The 20,158-nt window shown below is 41.7% G+C and overlaps 1 protein-coding gene and 4 non-coding genes across 5 annotated transcripts; all 5 read right to left on the minus strand.

Annotated features, from left to right (window-relative positions):
- Positions 1–47: 47 nt before the first annotated feature.
- Positions 48–20,097, minus strand: LOC145448811 (uncharacterized). Its single transcript, XM_080327260.1, has 18 exons — positions 20,028–20,097; positions 19,890–19,965; positions 19,729–19,823; positions 18,946–19,013; positions 18,832–18,889; positions 18,622–18,761; positions 16,202–16,312; positions 15,902–16,045; positions 15,705–15,849; positions 15,538–15,637; positions 14,378–14,511; positions 13,616–13,773; positions 13,472–13,553; positions 5,175–5,269; positions 4,519–4,678; positions 3,412–3,569; positions 477–560; positions 48–280 (listed from the first exon to the last, which is right to left on the minus strand). The coding sequence occupies exons 1-18, from the start codon at positions 20,095–20,097 to the stop codon at positions 113–115; spliced, it is 2,046 nt and encodes a 681-aa protein (XP_080183386.1). The 3' UTR covers positions 48–112.
- On the minus strand, positions 3,757–3,828 carry Trnad-guc (transfer RNA aspartic acid (anticodon GUC)). Its single transcript has one exon. It is a non-coding gene; the product is annotated as a tRNA-Asp (tRNA).
- Positions 4,328–4,399, minus strand: Trnad-guc (transfer RNA aspartic acid (anticodon GUC)). The gene has a single exon. It is a non-coding gene; the product is annotated as a tRNA-Asp (tRNA).
- Trnad-guc (transfer RNA aspartic acid (anticodon GUC)) lies at positions 7,949–8,020 on the minus strand. Its single transcript has one exon. It is a non-coding gene; the product is annotated as a tRNA-Asp (tRNA).
- Trnad-guc (transfer RNA aspartic acid (anticodon GUC)) lies at positions 12,092–12,163 on the minus strand. Its single transcript has one exon. It is a non-coding gene; the product is annotated as a tRNA-Asp (tRNA).
- Positions 20,098–20,158: the final 61 nt, after the last annotated feature.

The raw sequence follows: 20,158 nt of genomic DNA on the forward strand, positions 1-20,158 counted from the left end.
AAAAGCAACCAGATTCCGTGGCGGCTTGTCACACCGTAGAGAGACCATTTTCATGCGCAATATTATTATCATTCGTTACGAATATCACAAAAAGTCCATCAACATCAGCCAATCACGCCCATGCCGTTTTTACACAAGGTTCGCCGAGCGGGGAGGCCCATGTGGGAGACGGTTCTTTGATCGGCACCCATGGCGATATCACAAACGATTCGCATCCTCCTAAATACGCGGAATAGCATCTCTTGAATTGCTTCAGTTGGACGTCGCTAATTTGGTCGACCTGGATTAAAAAGACGTTGTCTTGGGTAAATGAACTGCGTAAGAATGAGTGTGACGTCATAGTCGATGCCTAGCATTGTTGTTCGCGAATCTGACCTTGGTGAATACATGGAAATACAAGTAGCCTACCTCCATATAGAAAATATATTGAACATCACGATACGATTAAGATACTGAATATCCGACTCGGGCTTTACCTGTAGTTTCTTGAATATTTCTTTCGAATTTATAGTCGAAGCTTTTCTCAGCCGGTTGTAATACTCCTGCAGTATACCGCTTGCCTAGACAAATATAACGACGAATATTCAGGTTCTGTTGTGAGTTGTTTATATAATCCGGTATTTCTTAACCTTATTTTGCTAGCGCGGATCCCTAAAATTATTTGGGTGGTCGCGTGGACCCCTAACGTTGCAATTTGGGAAGCCGATGACCGAAAAGGGCTTCATTTCAGACAACGGCTCGTATTGTCATCTGGTCTAGTCATTACCTGAAAGCTACCTGATGATGAAACAAACAGATAATGCAAGAACAGATGGCAATGTAGGTTTGTAGTTGTGTAGTTTCAGCATCGGCTTTTCACAGCGTTCCTAAACTTATTTAAGAAACGACAAAACCAGATTATTCTTTAAGAATGACGTCTTGAGTGGGACTGTAACTAATACCTTGTTTAGCCATTGATGTGATGACCTTCCAGCCACCGGTTTCTGGAATGTTGGGGGTAAGCGCAGCCGGCGACAAAACTTGAAGGGGTCCGCATTCAAAAGAAGTTTAGAAACCCCTTCCTCAAAGCTATAGTCCGCGGGCCCTTAAGGGTCCATGAATCCCGGATTGAGAAGCCATGCTATAGACATTCGAGCATGCTGAGTATTGTTTCGTGGCGTATCATGCTGGCTAAACGCTAAAGCTTCCGCTGCAGACCGGATATGGATGACAGACACGGAGTCAAAATAATTGCGTCCGTTTCCTTTATGACTGCATGTTTGTTTGAAACATAATCGAATCGGATCTGGTGTGTAGTTTTTCAAGGTTATTGCAACATATCGTTTGGATTTGATATTTTGGAATCTGGATTGATTCGCAAGTCAAGAAAACTTCTTTTCGTGCGACATTCAGCACTTTTACACACGCATTGCCCCGTTGAGCACATGCGATTATACGGCTTATACCAGGGGTTCTCAACCTGGGGGGCGCGGGAGGCTCTCAGGGGGGGGCGCGAGAAATTGACGAAGTCAGTATAGGGGGGGGCGCGAGAAATTAACAAAGTCAGTATAAATTGTACGTGTCTAAACATGTGTTTCACATCCATTATGAGAAGACGATTAATGAAGATGAAATTTATTCCATATTCAAGAAAGCTTGCAACTCTAGCAATCACGCACAACGGAGTATATAGTCTGATTTCAACTTCATTTGAGCAAATTTTTGATATTCTTTGGAGATATAGAGAGCAATCCTCACGTGTAAGTCATTCATTGCTTCATAGCTTTGACAGTAGCCTAAAGCTTGTCGCGCTGGGCAGCTGTTGTTAGTAGCTTGCGAACTGCACTGCCTAAGACAGACGTAGATGCAACATATAGGTTGCCCGGTTTCGCCCTCAGTTAGGCTATAAATCAACACAATTTAATTAATTTCCAAAACTGATCAAATTTAGCCTGGCAGGACAGAACGACGCCTTGCTGTCTGTATTCACTACCAGCATCAGGATTAGTCTCAGGGTGACCTACCTGGAAATTAATTAATGGATGTCTTGTTCAATGTTTTTTTTGTTATTTTCAAACAAGTTTGGAGAAATTTGTCAGCAATGTAAAAGACTCAACAACTGGAATGCAGATTCAAAATTGGCGTAAGATATACCTTATGTATACTATTAGATCAGGGGTAGGCAGCCTGCAGCCGTGGAAGGCAATTTGAGCAGCCGTAGACGCCTAATTCAATTAGTATGTGTTGGCGGCCGTAGACATTCAAATTGCAATTACGAATTCACTCCCGCATTTTCGAGAGATTTTAATTAATTTTGAAATTTTCATCGCCCTCCGCGCAATTCAACAAGAATTCATTTTTCGATTTTAATGCAGCGCCCTTCTTAATCTGAGCCGGAATGGGAATTGGCAAGAAATAACAATTCGTTCGCGGCCCTGAAAAATTTTCGCGCTCCGCGCGACAATATGCACCTCCCGGCAACTATTCATAACATTGACACTCGCCATTTCGGTGCGCACAATAGGCCATTGTGAAAAGTAGAATAGTCCGGAGTTCACCGGGAATGGATATGGACAGTTTACCATAGGAATTTTGCGTCCAGATCGTTCATTGCGGCTATGCCCTGGAATGCGGCCTTACGCTACATAAGCAATCGAAATTCGGCCATGATTATCAAAAACGTTGCCCTCCTCGGTATCAGATGATGTGCTCTTTTTACATGACGGTAAATGCAAGGGGGGTCAGGGGGGCGCGATTTTTTTGACCATCTCCAAGGGGGGCGCGTGTCAAAAAAAGTTGAGAACCACTGGCTTATACTAAAGTCAAGGATATCTATAACTCGGTTATGAGGCACTCTACTATTAGATGGGATCAAGTGTAAAATCGACCTAAGCCGTAGGCTAATCATATAAACGTAAAGTTCTGGGGGTCTGAGGGTGTAATTGTCCTTTTGAGAAATTCCCTGATCTCGGTGTTTATTCCTATAGTAGTAACGAAGTGATGTGTACTAAACTAAATACGATTCCATATCTATACACTACTATTCGTACTGAACAGTAAGATGGCTATGTAGGAGCACGCTATACAGGCTAAAAAAACATCTTCTGGTTTAGTGGACTGTGCAGCGTAAAGGAATTTGTAATCCTGAGTAGGGATATCGTTTTTAAGAATCTTCTATACTACAGTGTCAATCTCAAGTCCGAACGGCGAAAAATCGCCGTATACTATTAGGAAGCCTGTGGTCTATAATATAGTCTGCCTTTTCTTGGATTCTTGTATGAGATATAGATATCAGTTGAAAGTCTCGTGTCGTGAGAATATCGGACTGCATTGCGTTAATAATTTGACTTCATAGATTTCTGGTCTCGCGTAATATTATGAAATACCATGCAGTTCATTCTAGATCTATAAAAATCCTAATTGACAGCTTACCCTTCGTCTGATCTTCTCGACACTGTCGTAGTCAAAGTGCGTTTGACCTTTCTTCACCGGGTAAACGGGCAACGGTACGGTCTTTGGAGCGACAGCATTTTCAGCCGACTTGAAAGCACCAAGCGGTGCGCTGCGAACCCCATGCAATCTCTTGGTTCCTGCAACAAATATAGCCTACACGATTAAACCTATTCAAGCTGTAGCATTAAAGATAACGCGAATTGTAGCGATAATCTGCTCCTCCAAATTGATTCGGATTAAAATAAGACCCTACAAGCTATTATGATACTTTGTCTTCCTTTTTACACCACTCCCTAATTACCGATACGGCGGCAATAGAAAATGCTCCCCGTCGGGGAATCGAACCCCGGTCTCCCGCGTGACAGGCGGGGATACTCACCACTATACTAACGAGGACACGGCAGGGAGGGTTCGCGCTGGAAAGTAAATTGGCGATATACACAGGTTCGAAAACATAATTCAAATGTTATTTGTTCAGCAATTGGATTTTATACTCAGCATCTATATTCGCAAATGAATGCCTAATTCGACTCCCCCGAGACAATTCCAAGTCGCTTCGACACATTCCTATCTTTTCATTGTATCGCAGTCTTCTGGCGTTTTGAAATTATGAAAATATTGATAAACTGATACTGATACTGCAGTGATGATGGGTGTATAAACCGGCATAACAGACATTGACAGATAATGACCGTTTTATTTATAAATATAACGGGATTCATTACTTGTGTGCAATAAAAGGAATTTCGATCACTAACAGAGCTTGAGATTATAGATAAGTATGATACACGCATGAGAGATATATTATGGTATAGTTAGATTAAACTTGACGTATAATATAATGGAAATAGAGATCAGATGAGCCCCGGTAGATATCGTGATAACGGCCAAAATGCTCCCCGTCGGGGAATCGAACCCCGGTCTCCCGCGTGACAGGCGGGGATACTCACCACTATACTAACGAGGAGTCGGATGAGCGATTATATCAAGAGGATTTGTAGCCACTCAAACATCCAAATTAGTTATATCAAACTTTACTTCGCCCGAAGGGCTACTTTGGCCTCTTGAATTTACAGGTAAACTTGCCGTGGTGATGGTCGTGGAGCACAGATTCGAATTCTGGCTGCGGTGCGGATTTCGCTCTGATATGCCTCGGCCGCCGGACCGTCGAGCGACGAACCATCGAGCGCCGATCCGGCATCACATTGCTTGTGTGATATGGAATCGACTTCCTTTTCGCTTTTGGCTGAATATGTAAATATACTAGATGAAGGTCTAGATGTGGCGACCTTGTCTAAAACCAGAACATCAGGCCAACGACATGAACATCGAATATAGGTGGTTTTGTTTCATTGGTGCTAATTGTTTCCGTGTGCACTGAACAAGTGTACACTATATACACACACGATACATTTAACATCTGAGTTCCATCTAAACTAAAACTAAATAACTATGATCAACGTTAATATCGTAACATATATATTAGAAAAGGGATAGTTTCATAGAGGTTTGAGGATTTCATCGGAAATCGATACTATCCGACGTCTGCACCAGTACTACACACTCGGAAATTTTATGAGTTACACGATATACTTGTGATCATCCAGGACTATTAACCGGTAAAAGTCCGAATTCCATTCCGTAATAGCATTATTAACCCCCACCATAATAGGAACACTGACACCTAGAAATTCAGCGATTCGCGATTCAGATATTCGCGATCACGCTTAACTCGGTTCTACCGTGTATGATTCTGTTGACGGATGATTCCCTGGTTGCGTTCTAACGCCGGCTGACTTCACTCGGCGACCTGTGGCTTCGTTTTCAAGTTCGGCACCTAAACCAAAATGATATCCATTGTCGAAAGACCGCGTAGAGTCACAGATAACAAGGAATATATATATAAATAGCATCGCGTAAATTCAACGACTTACGATTTGCGCTACTGATGAGGCCACATATACAGACGACCCAACCGAAAAAGCGATTGAAGACTTGCTTACCACATTTTTCGTGCAATTTTTGTGATATTTGGACGACCAAAAAGTCAACGTCATGAAGTGGTTAAATTTAAGGAATTGGTTAGTCATTATGACGATGTGACTCTGTCAATCTTTGAGACATGACAGGTGTCTATTGTCTATGGAAGGTGACGAACAAACATTGCAATTTGAAATTGAATTATGTCGTCGGGATTTTGTATGTTAAGCGATACGTTGCATAAACGAGTGAACGTGGAGTTGTGGGCTTTCTAGCATGCAAGCGCCAGAATTGAAGAAGACTAAATTTAAAAATACTAAGACCCGTCGGGTAATGAACTAAATAATGGCAAATAGTAGGGATGGTGTGAACCTCTGAAAGGTTCAGGTTCGTGTGAACGCGAACCTTTTTAAAAGGTTCTGTGTGAACGCGAACGTGAACTTCATGACGTCACGTGACGTCATATTGCTAATTCCAACCCTGTCTTTCAATGAAGTGATAGCCTATATTAATGTACGCGATACCTAGCGATGACTCGGGCCACATAATGCCACAATGCTGAAGTACATATTGGCGTTTTAAACGTAGCTAAATGTATCAACTAAGGCAATCAAAGGATATAATACTCCCATAAAATCAATATCTTTCGTCGCTTTGCCAACAATTTCGACGAAGACTTACCATGTAAAAGCCTTCGCCTTGACGGTCTAGGCCAGACCGGACAATGTAGGCCTATTCGGCGTCTGAGTATTGCTACATTGATATTGAGCAGAGTATAAAATGGGATCCTATACTTGCTACCGATATTACCCCATCGACAAATTATACAGCCGTAGCCAACACCTCAATCGCACGGATTTGGTATTAATGATGCAGTAAAGATATCAAGTCAAAATTGACGCCTGCTACATTTTTACATCAAAAACGATATCAATCTCATTGATTGGTTGAATAAGCATCATTCGCTGCTGACTACGTATGTCGCTCGTGATGTTGTGTGATTGCGGGTCTAGCTCACAGCAGAGGGTCACTAAATATTCACAAACGGAAAGCTGGATATTTCGAGCAAACTTTTGTAACAAAGCAAGTAAAACTTTTGCGATTGCCAAAGTGCACGTTTAGTGTTGATTTTGAATGCTGTCAGAGCCATGCATAGAGTGGCCCGCAGTTGAAATGAAATAAATTTGAACCAAAGATGTTATAATGAAGTGAAAATTGTAATATATGAGAAAGGTTCACAGTGCAGAACCTACCAAGGTTCTGTTGTGAACGCGAACCTCTAAATTACCGAGGTTCACACACAGAACGCGAACGTGAACCTCACGTTCACACCATCCCTAGCAAATAGTATGCCTCGCAATTGTAGTTGTTGTTTTGGTATGCATGGTGTTACTAATACTTTTATGCTTCCTGCTCTGTCGACTTGCAACACTGACCCACTTTCATACGCGGATCGCAGGCGAGATGGAGCCTACCACGAGAGAGGTAGAGAGAGAAAGAGGCATAATATTCTTTCTCGCCTGCACCATGGAGATGCTTTGACGATGGAGATGCGATACGTCGGTAAGTTCACCTAGTCTGCACCCCCATTTTCCCATCCATGCTATTCGTGGATATACTGAGCGCCTAGCAGGATAGCTGCGGATAACAGTTTTAGAGTTTTTGGTCTGACCCGACCGGGGATCGAACCGACGACCTACCAAGTACCAATCAAGAAGCTGGACGCATCACCGTTACACTATCTCGCACGACGATTGGAGATTTGAAGCAATAAATAGGCCTAGCACATGGTAACGAAAAATGCGAGAAATGGAAATAGGTTAATAAAGCGGTGTTTCAAAATTTTCCCAGTCAAGGAATCAAATCCCTGTCTCCGGGTGACAGGCGGGGCTACTCACCACTATATTAACGAAGACAATGGAGGAATGACCTCCTCAAATTTGATAATTTGGCACACCAATATGTACGTATAGTAGTATAATGACAAATATGTTGTAATATATATAGGAATTTAATTGAATAGTATATTCATATTGAAATGAGCCCCAATACTTTCGCCTGACACTCGTCAGCAACTAGTAGAGAATTGGAAAGAACATTGTACATCAACAATCCTATCACAGAACATGACGTCGCCGGCATGAAATTTCAAATAATCGGGGCGGAGAGAGCGCTTGAGATCAATTCACTATTTTTAGATCGTTCACAAGCTCCTTCTGTAGGCACAAGTTTGGTTAGCGTATGTTGATAAAAGTCGACTCCAATGCACCCAAACGAAAGTATGAACGTCCTCTACCGACTACACGGAATCTGTCGCCTCGATAAATTCTGCCATTGGCAAACATTTGTTGGATAATCCTGTTTGCGCGAAAATTTATCTCAGACATTCATGGCATAATTTTAACATGTAGCGAACTGGTGCGTAGAAGAGGTTCGAAATAGAGTGGTGGTTGGTGATTGCTCACAACAATAAGCGTTGCGCTCAGATTTTCCGGGGTACCAATTGAGACAAAGAGAAAAAAATGCCGAAAAAATGCTCCCCGTCGGGGAATCGAACCCCGGTCTCCCGCGTGACAGGCGGGGATACTCACCACTATACTAACGAGGAGACACACACGGCAGAAGGCGATCCCAATATCTTTCGACAAACAGAATATCAATTGATATTACCGCATGGCCTTGAAATTATCAATACAGAAATTTTCACGTCGGATATACGTATAGGTGGCATGTATCGTATCTCACGGCTATTATACACGATCGTTACGAGTTTTTAACTAAATATGAGGACAGGCACCATGCGAATTCAGATATGGTTGGAATATAAATGACATGTTAGGGAAATAAATGGCAGAACCAGATCCGTCGCACGCCGAGAATAAATCCAGGTATCACGCATGACCAGTGACCACGGGTCATTGACCATACCCCTACTATGATACAGTGAATAAAATAATGAGAGTGTCAATGAAAGTCAATTCTGTGCTTTATTGCTATTCACCGGCAACAACAGGGATTTTGCATCATAAAATATGTACTTCATACAAACGATTGCGCTCTCGATTTACCGACGCACAATCGCACATCCAGGGTCTATAAAGGCTATTGCTGTATACGTGCGATACTACAGGTCATATCGAATATTGTTATAGTTGCCGTTTTTGTGAAGCAATTACTAAATAATGCCAATTAATATGCCTCGCGATTACAATTTGATGCATTATAAATCACTAAAATGTTTACAAAAGTCGAGACATGATGAATTGAAAGAGGTGGAGTGGGAAAGTACGCTTACCAAACTTGCAGACTAGCTTGCGATTGAAAGGGTCTGATAGTTTGCAAATAAAAATCACATACATATATACCACAAAACAAAGACTGGAATTGAAAACCAATCAGTCAGAAAGGAGCAGTGGCGTTGAAGATTGAGAGAAAAAGTCTCTCTCCGTCGGGGAATCTAACCCCGGTCTCCCGCGTGACAGGCGGGGATACTCACCACTATACTAACGAGGATATGACTGACACTGATACACTGCGCAACCTTATTTATATTATTCGGCGATGATTCGGCGATAATATTGGCGGTGGAGGCATACCATTAGAGTTGTATTTAAAACAAAAATCAATTTAAAACAAACATGTTTAAAAGAAGGGCCTTGTTTAAAACATGTTTTTTATGTCATGACGCCACGAATGTTCAATTGTGACGTCATAGTGAAGCGATATTGACAATTGAAAACATAGAGTAAATATAGCTCCTTTGACGAAATATCTACGTACTACAGCTGTTGAACCGACTATTTTGAGGATTCCAACCATCCCATAATGCATACGTCGGCTATATCGGGTTGTAATTGTCCGTAGGCTCATACAACATGTTTTTGGACAGTATTTACACAATTATGGCATGATTTTACAACTTAAAAAAATGTCGTTCTTTAAAGGCATTTGTTTAAATTTAAAACATTGTTTAAAACATGTTTTAAACAAAGTGTTATAAACAACCATTTGTTTTAAATGCAACCATAGACACCATAATATATTTTGCCGCAGATAAAGCTATTATCTGATTGATGACTGGACTCAAGACTTTGTATAAATGAATCCATGACACAGATTAACTTCGTTGTATAGGCTACTTATCTGATGCTTAGCTACGACATAGAGATATCAGGGCGAACACCCATGCATAGGCGCCGAGTTACGGGGTGGCGGCCACCCCATACAAAATGCTTAAACGCCCGCCGTCTGTGCTGTCAATTAGCGAGTCTGTGATTATCGCGTAAATGCCAACTATTTACTATTGACCGAGACGCGCGCCAATAATTGAATATTCAGCTTAAGTTAGTGCTTAAAACGCCCCAATAAATTGTAATCCGTGATTAGTAATCATACAATCGAAGCGACCTCGTTATACGACGTCGATTTCGACACGCGTTCTCTGAGAAACACCAGCTCTCTTTACTGGACGAGCGAATTCACGTTCTACTTCTCTCAATTAAATTGTATTTGCGCGCATATTCGTTTACAAAATAATTCTTGAATTAGTTTCGTGATAGCATTTTTAATTGTGGAGCGAAATAGGACAGTGTGTTTGTGTATGCCTGCAAATTGAAAGACATTCTTGAGCAAAGTGCGCATATTCAATTGCAAAAAATTGTCGTGATGTCAGACTCGGAACCCCATTGTGCCAAACGCAAGTTGAGGAATTACTGATTAGATGCGCGCTTTCTCGTTTGCTGTCATCTGTAGGCTACTAATTCTTGTCTGCTTTATACACTCGTATTCCCTCGAAGACACCTGTCAGTGTTTGATTTGTTATTACAACTGCGCATTGTGCAGTGCACGGCGTTGAATTATGTTGTCAAATATTAATGCAACAAGATATTCTCGGGGGCGGAAATTCTGAATTTATTCGATTAGTTTGAGCGGGAACCTTCTATGGTCCAATAAACTTCATTGCTGGACGGATTCTATCGGGCGCAACCATGTCGCGGGTCGAATTTCAAACCATCGGGATTTGCATTTCTAATGATACGGTTGCGGCATGCGCCCATATTACTCTTGCTGCAATAACACCTGAATATTTTAAATCGCACCATTTCACGATCAAATTCGACAGGCTGATCGGTACTTATGTAGGCCGTAGGCCCTGGACAGATATTAACCAGCGCGTTGTCGGTATTAAAGCCCTGTGCGTAGCCAGTGAGTTTCTCATTTAAAACTAGAAATCCAGTCCTTTTGAAATGCCAATTCACTAATTCGTATTATCGATGCTGCGTACTGCAAATTAGCTAGAATCATTTTTATGCGAAATGGGTCATCGATATCTCATGTGCACTATCAGCGGCCTACTACCGTCCGCAGAAACACTTTCGCCAAACAGTAACAATCTCTGAGTGTAATATTGTTGGTGTTAATGTATCTTTTTAACTAAAACTTAAGCCCGCGTCTGAATAAATTATGCTCGTTGCCATTGCCGAATCCGGGTATTTAGGTATGACTAGCGCACCCTGTAATTGTAGTTATTGCAGGTTTGCGACATGTCTGCAATTTTGTTATCAGCGCAACCTTGCCGGCCGATTGTACAGTCCGATAAAATTGATCACTACTATGTATTTCGCACAACGCACTGATGCTGATTTCAGCAAACTAACGATCCTTATTAGATGTACCAATTCGACCTCATCGTTAGAAACGTAGGTTTCATCGCGCGCTCTGAGCAACACCATCTCCTATCGCGATTTGACGACCAAATATACGTTCACGTTCTACAAGTTAAAGTGCATTATTGGCATTGATGAGGGCCGCAAGCCGCGTTTAAAATATTTTGTGAACCATTTTTGTGATAAATTCTCGTAGCGCAAAGTTGAACAGTGTTTTATTGTGTGGTGCCTGCTAGTTGGAATTTATTCCAGTGCCCATAATAATAATAATCCAATTATCCTTTGCGAACGTAAATCGGGAAATGCAACAATGCAGTCAAAATCGATGCTTTAATCAGCAACCAATTGTCGTGATGCGAGCTACTCAATACCAAGTAAAAATCCATTGCATTGGCGGCAAGGGATGATTACTGACAGGCCGCCGCGCGTTTGTAATCATCATTCTTGCCTGTCTTTGTGTTCCAAAATTGTTGCACCGTGTTATTGCTCAGTCCAGCGACGAATGCCGAGTGCGCGGCAATCAATGACCTACTTTCGCAATCATCTCAGCGGGTGATCGCGTCGCGTTATACTGTGCGATGCGATATACGTGCGCAAACGAATCTCGCTAATTGGCCGCGCGTAACACTGATAACACGGCTTGTTGAACTGCAACTGAATATTAACATCAGGATGGTCATTTCAAAAGGAAGGGGTTTTGCGTTTCAAAAGGAGAGGATTTCGACATCCCCTGGCTACGCGCCTGCCGCCACCCCATGCAAAAATAAAAGTCGGCGCCGACGACCCATAGTACCTATAATTGTTCCGCTGAAAATATCGATCAAATAGAAATAGAAATAATAGCATATATAAATTAAAAAGATGGATATACACAAGGCAGCGACGCACGAAAGTACTGAATAGCCTTCTTTGGTCTGAGAATGAGCTTACTGTTCAAGCGTGGCAGATGTGTACCAGAATTGGAGATCAAAAATGGCCCGCGCTTTAGTGAAGTTGGGCACCAACAAAAAAACCTCCCCGTCGGGGAATCGAACCCCGGTCTCCCGCGTGACAGGCGGGGATACTCACCACTATACTAACGAGGAGCCGCGCTATCTCACGCCATTGAATTTGGTCTTAATTTTCATTAAGTGGCCCCACTTGAACAACAGAAGTGCTGTAGTAGGAAATCATAAATACATCATTGCGGAGTGTGACTCTCGTAAATTGATACCATACTGCCACTCCACATTGACTTCAACTTTGCAATGCTCTGTTGTGGATGGCTTCAAATGATCAAATTGATAAGCCATGCAATGAATGCCCAATTTCAATATCTCTCATGTGTTATTGCAATTCTATGCATTTACAATTGAAAAGTATATTCATATTGAAATGAACCCGAATATTTTCGGCTGACACTCGTCAGGGGTAGCCTAATCGTCAGCAACTAGTAGAGAATTGGAAAGAATATTGTATATCAACAATCGTATCACAAAATATGACGTCACCAGCATGGAAGAGAGAGCATTCAATGCACTATTTTTAGGTGGTACACGAACTCCTTTTGTTGATAGAGTTTTGGTTGGTGTATTTTGATAAAAGTCGACTCCACTCTATGCATTTACGAAACGAGCGGTCGTGTGAGCATCTATTTTGATTAGCAGGGGATTGAAAGTTGCGATTTTAGCAAACATTAATCAATTCGGAAACCAAAATAAAGAAATTTGCAAACAGTTTAAAATCCGCCTGTTCTTAATACATATCATCGGTGTAAGGGATACCAGTGTTACTGATTAGGTCTTGGATCTAACCTGGCCAGGGATTGAACCCGCCAACTCCACCAAAGTGCGGTTCGCGGGACAAATGCGGCCCGCGAAAGGTTGCTTGGAATTCAAAGCACATAACTTTTTAATGTTGCTGCGTGGAGCCGTGGACTAAAACCACAGGCTGTAGAAACTGAAGGCAGCGACCAGTTGTAGTAGTAGTATCCCAAATATATTGTAAGGTCTTAGTAGAAAAACGGGGATAGGGGTTTAAAAAGAGTTCAAAATGTATCCTGTTTAACATAGGACGGCAAATAAATACTATTTTCTGATAATTAGCAGTTACATTCCTCTTCTCTGATATCGACACATCCACTTAGCAGTTTTCTAGTCTTTGGTGTGACCCGGCCGGTGATCGTACTCACTACCTGCCGACCGAGAAGCCGGACGCACCACCATTACACTATCTCGCTCGCAGCCTTTATCAGCAGTGTAATTCACTTATTTCAACTAAGAAATAAATTTAATACGCTGGAGAATACGGCTAAAATTTTGCCTCGGCCCGCCAACGTATTTTCTGCTTCTCATTTGGCCCGCGGAGAAAATTAATTGCCCACCCCTGGCCTATAGTATACAACATACACTTACGTAGAATATCGCTATCAACGTTTCGTAATATTTTCGGAATCCTTGGAGATTTCTGCGACTTTTCGTTGGTGCTCGAATTGAGCTGCAAACCAAACAAAAATATGGTCTTGCGAACGAATCCCCTGAAAGGCGAATCTTACATACTTTGAGATGGACTAGTCCGTAATGTAGTGGCTGGGCGTACGGAGAGTCCTTGTAATTCTTCTGCTTGGCATATTTCGATCTGCTTTTGTTCAGCTCGCTCGTGATATCATTGAAGCGCCTGACGACACCTTCGTTTGATAGTCCTATCACTCTTTGCCCTGTGTAACAACGCGACTTCAGCACTGTGTGCTATCACTCCATCGTCTCCATCGACTTAATCTTTTTAACGCATTTTACTTTCGATTCACAAAGTAATCACCTATTTACTATATCATTATGTGACCAAATCTATTTTTCCAAACTAATACTTTTTTGAATGGCCTTTGATGTAATACTGCCACGGTTTGGACATGTCTTGAGGATTGCTACTTCTGCTAGTAATTGAGTAGACATTTACAGCGTTATCTCTTATCCACTCGACTAGCAACGGTGACTACTTTGTCCACCTCTGCATTTATGTAGGTTAGGCGTATTTCCAAGTCAGAGTTCGTGCCGGTATTTGCAAAGGCGATGCCTATCTTCTGAGAATTCATGAAGAGCTGGCTAGCAACAACACCTTCGACTTTGCGAAGGTTTACTAATGAAGGGAGGTGCGTATTTCCACATACGCTACTCATGCCATCGTGTTGGTCTGGGCAAGCGTCAAGAAGTCTAGCACATTCGTAAAGCTGATTCTAAAAGGCTTACATATACTGAACCGAACTGAGGTATAACTATACTCAGTAGCAATTTTTAACCTGCCCGTATATTGCGTAATCTTACCGGCAGCCCAATCTTGTATGACGTGATCGTTCATTTTCTTAATCTTGTTGACGTAGAAGCGGCGAATCTCTCTCATGGAGTCCTTTTTCGCTACATTCCGCACCATGGTGAAAAATATATTTTTGTTCATGCTACTGCAAAGGAAATAAAAATGGCGAATCTACGAATCTGTAAATCCCAAAGTTATTCTAATCCAGAGCGACATATAGGGCGAGCACGACAGTCGATGGCCAAGGTCAAGACAATGGCGGGGTTGATATACGTCCCGGGGCTTTGGTGTTAAAATCTGTTTTCTGAAGTTACACCTATAAGTCCGGTTGTTCTCAAGGTCAGAAATTATTTCTATTGGTCGACACCTTTATCTACACCAGTGGTGAGTCTACAGCAGGGATGTCCAATTGGTCAATTGTTCAAGGTTTTTGCGAAAGGTCACATGCGATTTACGAATGATTTCGCAGTCCATTCGAGATTTTAGTGCTAATTTGTAATGTCTTATAATTTCCAATCGAAACCCTCACAATAAAATTCGATTATTGTCTATATGACGCAGTATCTGTTTATGTTGGATTCATTAAATTTTGATACGGGTCGATGACATATCAGATAAATTGGCTGTTGGGTTATTGCTTATTGTCGACATTTACAAAAAATAGTCCACCATTTTGGAATACTCTGATAGCGTTCCTTGTTCGCTTTCTATTCCACATATCCTACATCAGATGTTTCACTGCAAAATGCCACAATGAAGCAATGGAGAAAGCAAGAAATATCACTGACTGACTGACTCGTCAAGCAGGAGTACAATTGTATGAAAACGATGCGGATATAATAATTAGGAAAATTTCGCTTTGACACCTGATCAAGAAACGACGCTCCGAAAGCTCGTTTAACAAATTGAAAATAAAGTATTGGAATAAATAGATTACGCGTTTGCACAGCTCTGTGCTACCGATTCCCGTATAAGTCACGTGATTCCATTATTTTGATAGTCGAAAAATGGATGCCACGTAGTGGTAATGATCCTCGGTTAACATACGCATAATCACGCAGTTATGCTGGGCCCGCTCGACTTGACAACTTCGCAACCGATGTGGAACAACGTGACATACTGATCACTGATCAGACATTATGCGAATTACACTGTCCAGTATTCTGCTTACTTTCGCGTCTGACCGCTCTCAAGAGTCGGTTGGTCAATGCTGTTGAGCTGAAAATTCTCCCATATCTTAATTTCTTTCGTTAACTTCATCCTATCGTCATCTAGTGCATGGTACATAAAACAGCTTTGTATTTTTTCGTATAAGTCTCTCTTAGTTTACTAACTTACCATTTATTAATTTTACATAGTTCTTCGGATGGGTCAACGCAAAAATGAACTCGTCGAATTCAATCTCCCCGGTTTGCTTGATGTCTAGTTCCGCGTGTACCTTCTGTACGTCTTCGAATGGGATTTCGTCGTCCGGAAGTAATTTCTGAATAGAACATGTGTGACGGCTTGGTATTATTATGAAGGGACTAACTTACCTTGACCGATTCAAAAAGTTCTTTCGCGCTGATGCCGCCGTTTTGAGTTTGATCGAATTTGCTAAACAGTTTACGGAACGAGCGCAGCTGATTTTCGCTCAAAATCGTCCATTCGTCGGGGATAATACTGGCGTGACGGTCTTGCTGTCGAAAATAGTAAAGTCACATGAATTTTCCTGGTGCGTAACGCGTAATCTTAAAAGGTATTCGCACATCACCGACAACATATCTCCAAATACTATCAATGGCGTTCGGCACACATCCTGTATTTAACGCGAATCATATATCCCTGATGATTACCTTTGTGGGGTTCACCATTGAATCTGATACGCTTTCGCAGAAGCTGCTGACTTTGACAGACCGCACAATATTCCTCGTCCTCGGGTCGTTATCCACCGGCTTGGATTTATTCTGGGGAAATAACTGCGATATTGTCTTGATGTCGCGATATCTATGGCTATTTTGCAGCGTAGCCTACCAGTAATTTTGTCTGATTAGCCTACATGTGACACGGCCTATTCGTTGCGTGGGGAATTGGGATTCGGTAAGACATTAGCCACGCAACGCATGAGGCTATAGGGGACCCCTCATTGAGGAGCCCATAGATCAGGGGTGTCAAACATACGGCCCGCGGGCCGCATCCGGCGCGCCAGACAATTTCATCCGGCCTGCGAAGCAATTCTAAGTAAATTGAATCATGCTACATTGAATCATGTAACATATGTTGAGATTTTTTTGTAGATTATACTTTCCACCCGACTGCAGTGTTATGGTTTTACTCCAGTTACCACTATAAACAAGTCGGTGACATTTACACCCAATTTCGAAAAGGCAAAAAGGGCATATTAAGTTCAGAGTTACATGGTGAAATGGACCAAAGAGTAGTTATTCACAGAAGCGAAAACGCCAATGAGGAGCCGTTATGAAAAATACAATTCAAATATCTGCGATCGCACTGCGGTGTCACTTCCGATTCAGAAGGTCCCCAAATTCCAGACAAACCCGAAATGCAATATTAATAAACGAATTCTGAGGCCCGCGTTTACAGTTAAATCTTTTGTATGCCTTACTCTAGGATTGCCATACGTCCGGAATTTCCCGGACATGTCCGGAATTTCACTGTTCAAACTAGAGTCCAAGAGGAATTTCTAAAATATGCCAAATGTCCAGAATTTTGAAGACTTGACGTAGGCCCCAAATCTTTTCGTAAATCAGCATAAAAACAATATTTTTTGGGAATATTTATGCTAATGCATGATATTTTTCTTCGTGCTGCGCGCGATTTACTATCACGTTGATAGATTTTAATACGGAGACTACCACCCTCGCAAAAACTGCAATAAAATATAAATAAAAACAACCTTCATGTACTGGAATAAGCCTAATTGTAATCGCAATTATAGGATAACGGTATCTTCCTAGAGATCGTTAAAGCCGTTTAAATGCTTTATTCAAAGATAGTGATTCTAAACGGGGGTCGTTTGCCTTTGTTCTGAGGTTTGCGAATTTGTTGAACGTAATCAGCTTCCAAAATAGTCCCTGTCGGGACAAAGGTGCTGACTTCTTTTAGTAATCAGCTCGTCAAATTAGATCTGGGTCACGGAATATTTTCAAATTGGAGATGGAGTTGCGACCATAAAAGGTTGGAATCCAGTGGATGCGGGGTGTTTATAAAGCTCCGTGGTGCGCACTGGCATAAGGCTGATAAACAATTTTACCGGTAGGACATGTACATGACCTAACGATGTGCAATTACGCTCCCTGTATTTTCGAACTCGTCATCATCCACCAGCTCTACCGCTAACTCTGACCATGTGGGTGGAGATGGAGAGTAGTATCTATATAGTAAAATATGGAACGACCAATATTATTGACAGAATTCATTCAAATAATTTAACGACCAGATGTATATAGAAAACAGATTCATATAGCAAGCACCCCCCCCCACCCCCAGAAGTTGCATCGATTACCCTTATATGTGGGCTCAAAATCATTGTTTAATTGGGCGGGAGGGGGCTGAAAACATGTGCTTTCGGTCCCGGTTTCACAACACACAGCCACATACTTAAGAACCGGATCGTGACCACCTCTGGTCTATGAGCAAAGCTTTGCTAGTGTGACGTCATAACTCATTTTGAAATCCATTAGTGGGCGCTAAAGAGTGTCCGGAATTTGGGTTGCTGAAATATGGTAACCCTACCTTACTCCTAATATGCATGGCTAACGCCTGAATACAATTAAAACTAAAGCAAAAGTAGCATAGAAAATCGAAATATGTCAACTTAGATATCGTCGTTATCGCTACTGTTTTAGTCGTTGATATCTGTATTTAGCCGGCAATCATCGGCTTTTTGCCAATTCAATTGTTAGCGAATAGAGGTATTACTACTTGCTAGAATAAAACCGTTAGATCCGTGGTACAATGTAATATATTATTATCTAAATATACTTGATAATAAAGTGTTCAAGTGAAAAGATAGGACATGAGGTGACATTTTGGAATCAGATGACTGTTGAGGCCCGCGAGAGATTGAAAGGCTCGAATCCGGTTGGTAGGTTTGTAGGTTTGAATCCAGCCCGCGACGCAATTTGAGTTTGACACCCCTGCTATAGATAGTCTTTACACTTACAAGGTATGAGAATTAGTTTAGCAGATAACCTACTTTTTATGTTCCGACATTTCATTGTAAGGGTCTTGCACATAAATTTATTCGACTTACCGGCCGCTTCTTCGGCACAGCCGTCATTGCGCGTCTCTTGCTCTTTTGCATTCGCAATTTCACGCTATTTTCTGCCACCATAGACTTATTCCTGGCAACAAAATCAACCTTGACAATTTTGGTGCTCGACGAAACTTCATCTAAATATGAAATTCCGGCGTGTGAAATATTGGCCGCATCCGTGCACAGGTCGGAACTAAACTTTCTCACCAGTTTGATTGCTTCTATCTGTTTTAGTGGCATCTCCTTCCGTTGAGCCAGAGGTCGCCTAGACGTAACACATCTTGTACCAAAAGAATAAGATGGCGGAATTTCAGCACTTACGCAGGAAACACCATGGTCTCCGGAGTCATGTTGTTTATTTTGCTGATTTGATGCGCTTGGCTGGCCATCTAAAAGCGAGTTATGGAATATTGTCTTGCGAATATATATATATTATTTATACACATTACCATTGATGTATTCTACGATTCTACGTATTGAACAGAATTTTTTTTAAATACTGCGTACTAATTTGTGCATATCTGCTAGGATTGCCTTTATACTAACTCGTAACTGATATTTTGACGATTTCTGCTCAATGATACTGCTACCCAGCTAGGTAAACTTGCTCGCAGCCAGAATAAAAGGGGGCGAAAAACCTTGCCCGATGAATTGAAATGGGAATTTAGTTTTCTTTTCAGTCGTTTTGTTCTATAAACATGTGACGATTCCGTGTCCGACTGTTCAGGCAAGCAAAATAAACATGTTCGCGGCACCGAGGCAGTGTTGGGATGACTTGAGGCATGATTTGATTCGAACCACGAATTTTCAATGACTTGAATTTACTACAGGCACTCCCTAAAATGACTGGATTTGACTCGGACTTGGACTTCATCGAAGGTAGTGACTTCATCACAACACTGGATTGGGCGCACCTATGATGGATTTGCAATTGATCACTTTGTGATTTTGCTGTGATTACGCCTGTCGGAAACGGAAAATGGATTGCATTGGTGCAGTGTATGCTACAATAACTACATGAATAGATTACACTACCGATTAGGCATCGATAGTTAATGCAATGTCTCATTTACTGCTCGTATCAACTATATAGCCTACTCTTACGTGTGCGTGAATTGACCACGTCCTCTCTCGGCGATCCGCTGTCAAAACGATCGTCAAAGTGTACTCGAATCTCTTCGACGATAGGGATTTCTCCTCTTTAGCCATGAAAAGCCAGAAAATAATGAAAATCAATTGAAATATATAGCAAGAAGCAAAATTACTGATTATTCTCGTTAATACTCTCCGCTTTTTCGACAAATTCAATTTCCTCGATGTCGCTGTCATCTGACTTATCTCCTGAAGATAAATTGATGTCGAAAATATGTTAATGCCTCAATAACGATAATCTTGCTACTTACGTGGTGATCGACTGTCTGACATCGTTTGAGAAGTACCATTCACCATGGTTCCAGCGTTTTCACGACGCATATGTACGCTGTATGTGTATGTAGGCCTACAGCAGTTTTACCATATTTTGAGCAACGCTGCG

Source organism: Botryllus schlosseri, chromosome 10, assembly GCF_051294905.1.
Source record: "Botryllus schlosseri isolate E-star chromosome 10, Bs_hap1, whole genome shotgun sequence".
Classification (NCBI taxonomy): domain Eukaryota; kingdom Metazoa; phylum Chordata; class Ascidiacea; order Stolidobranchia; family Styelidae; genus Botryllus; species Botryllus schlosseri.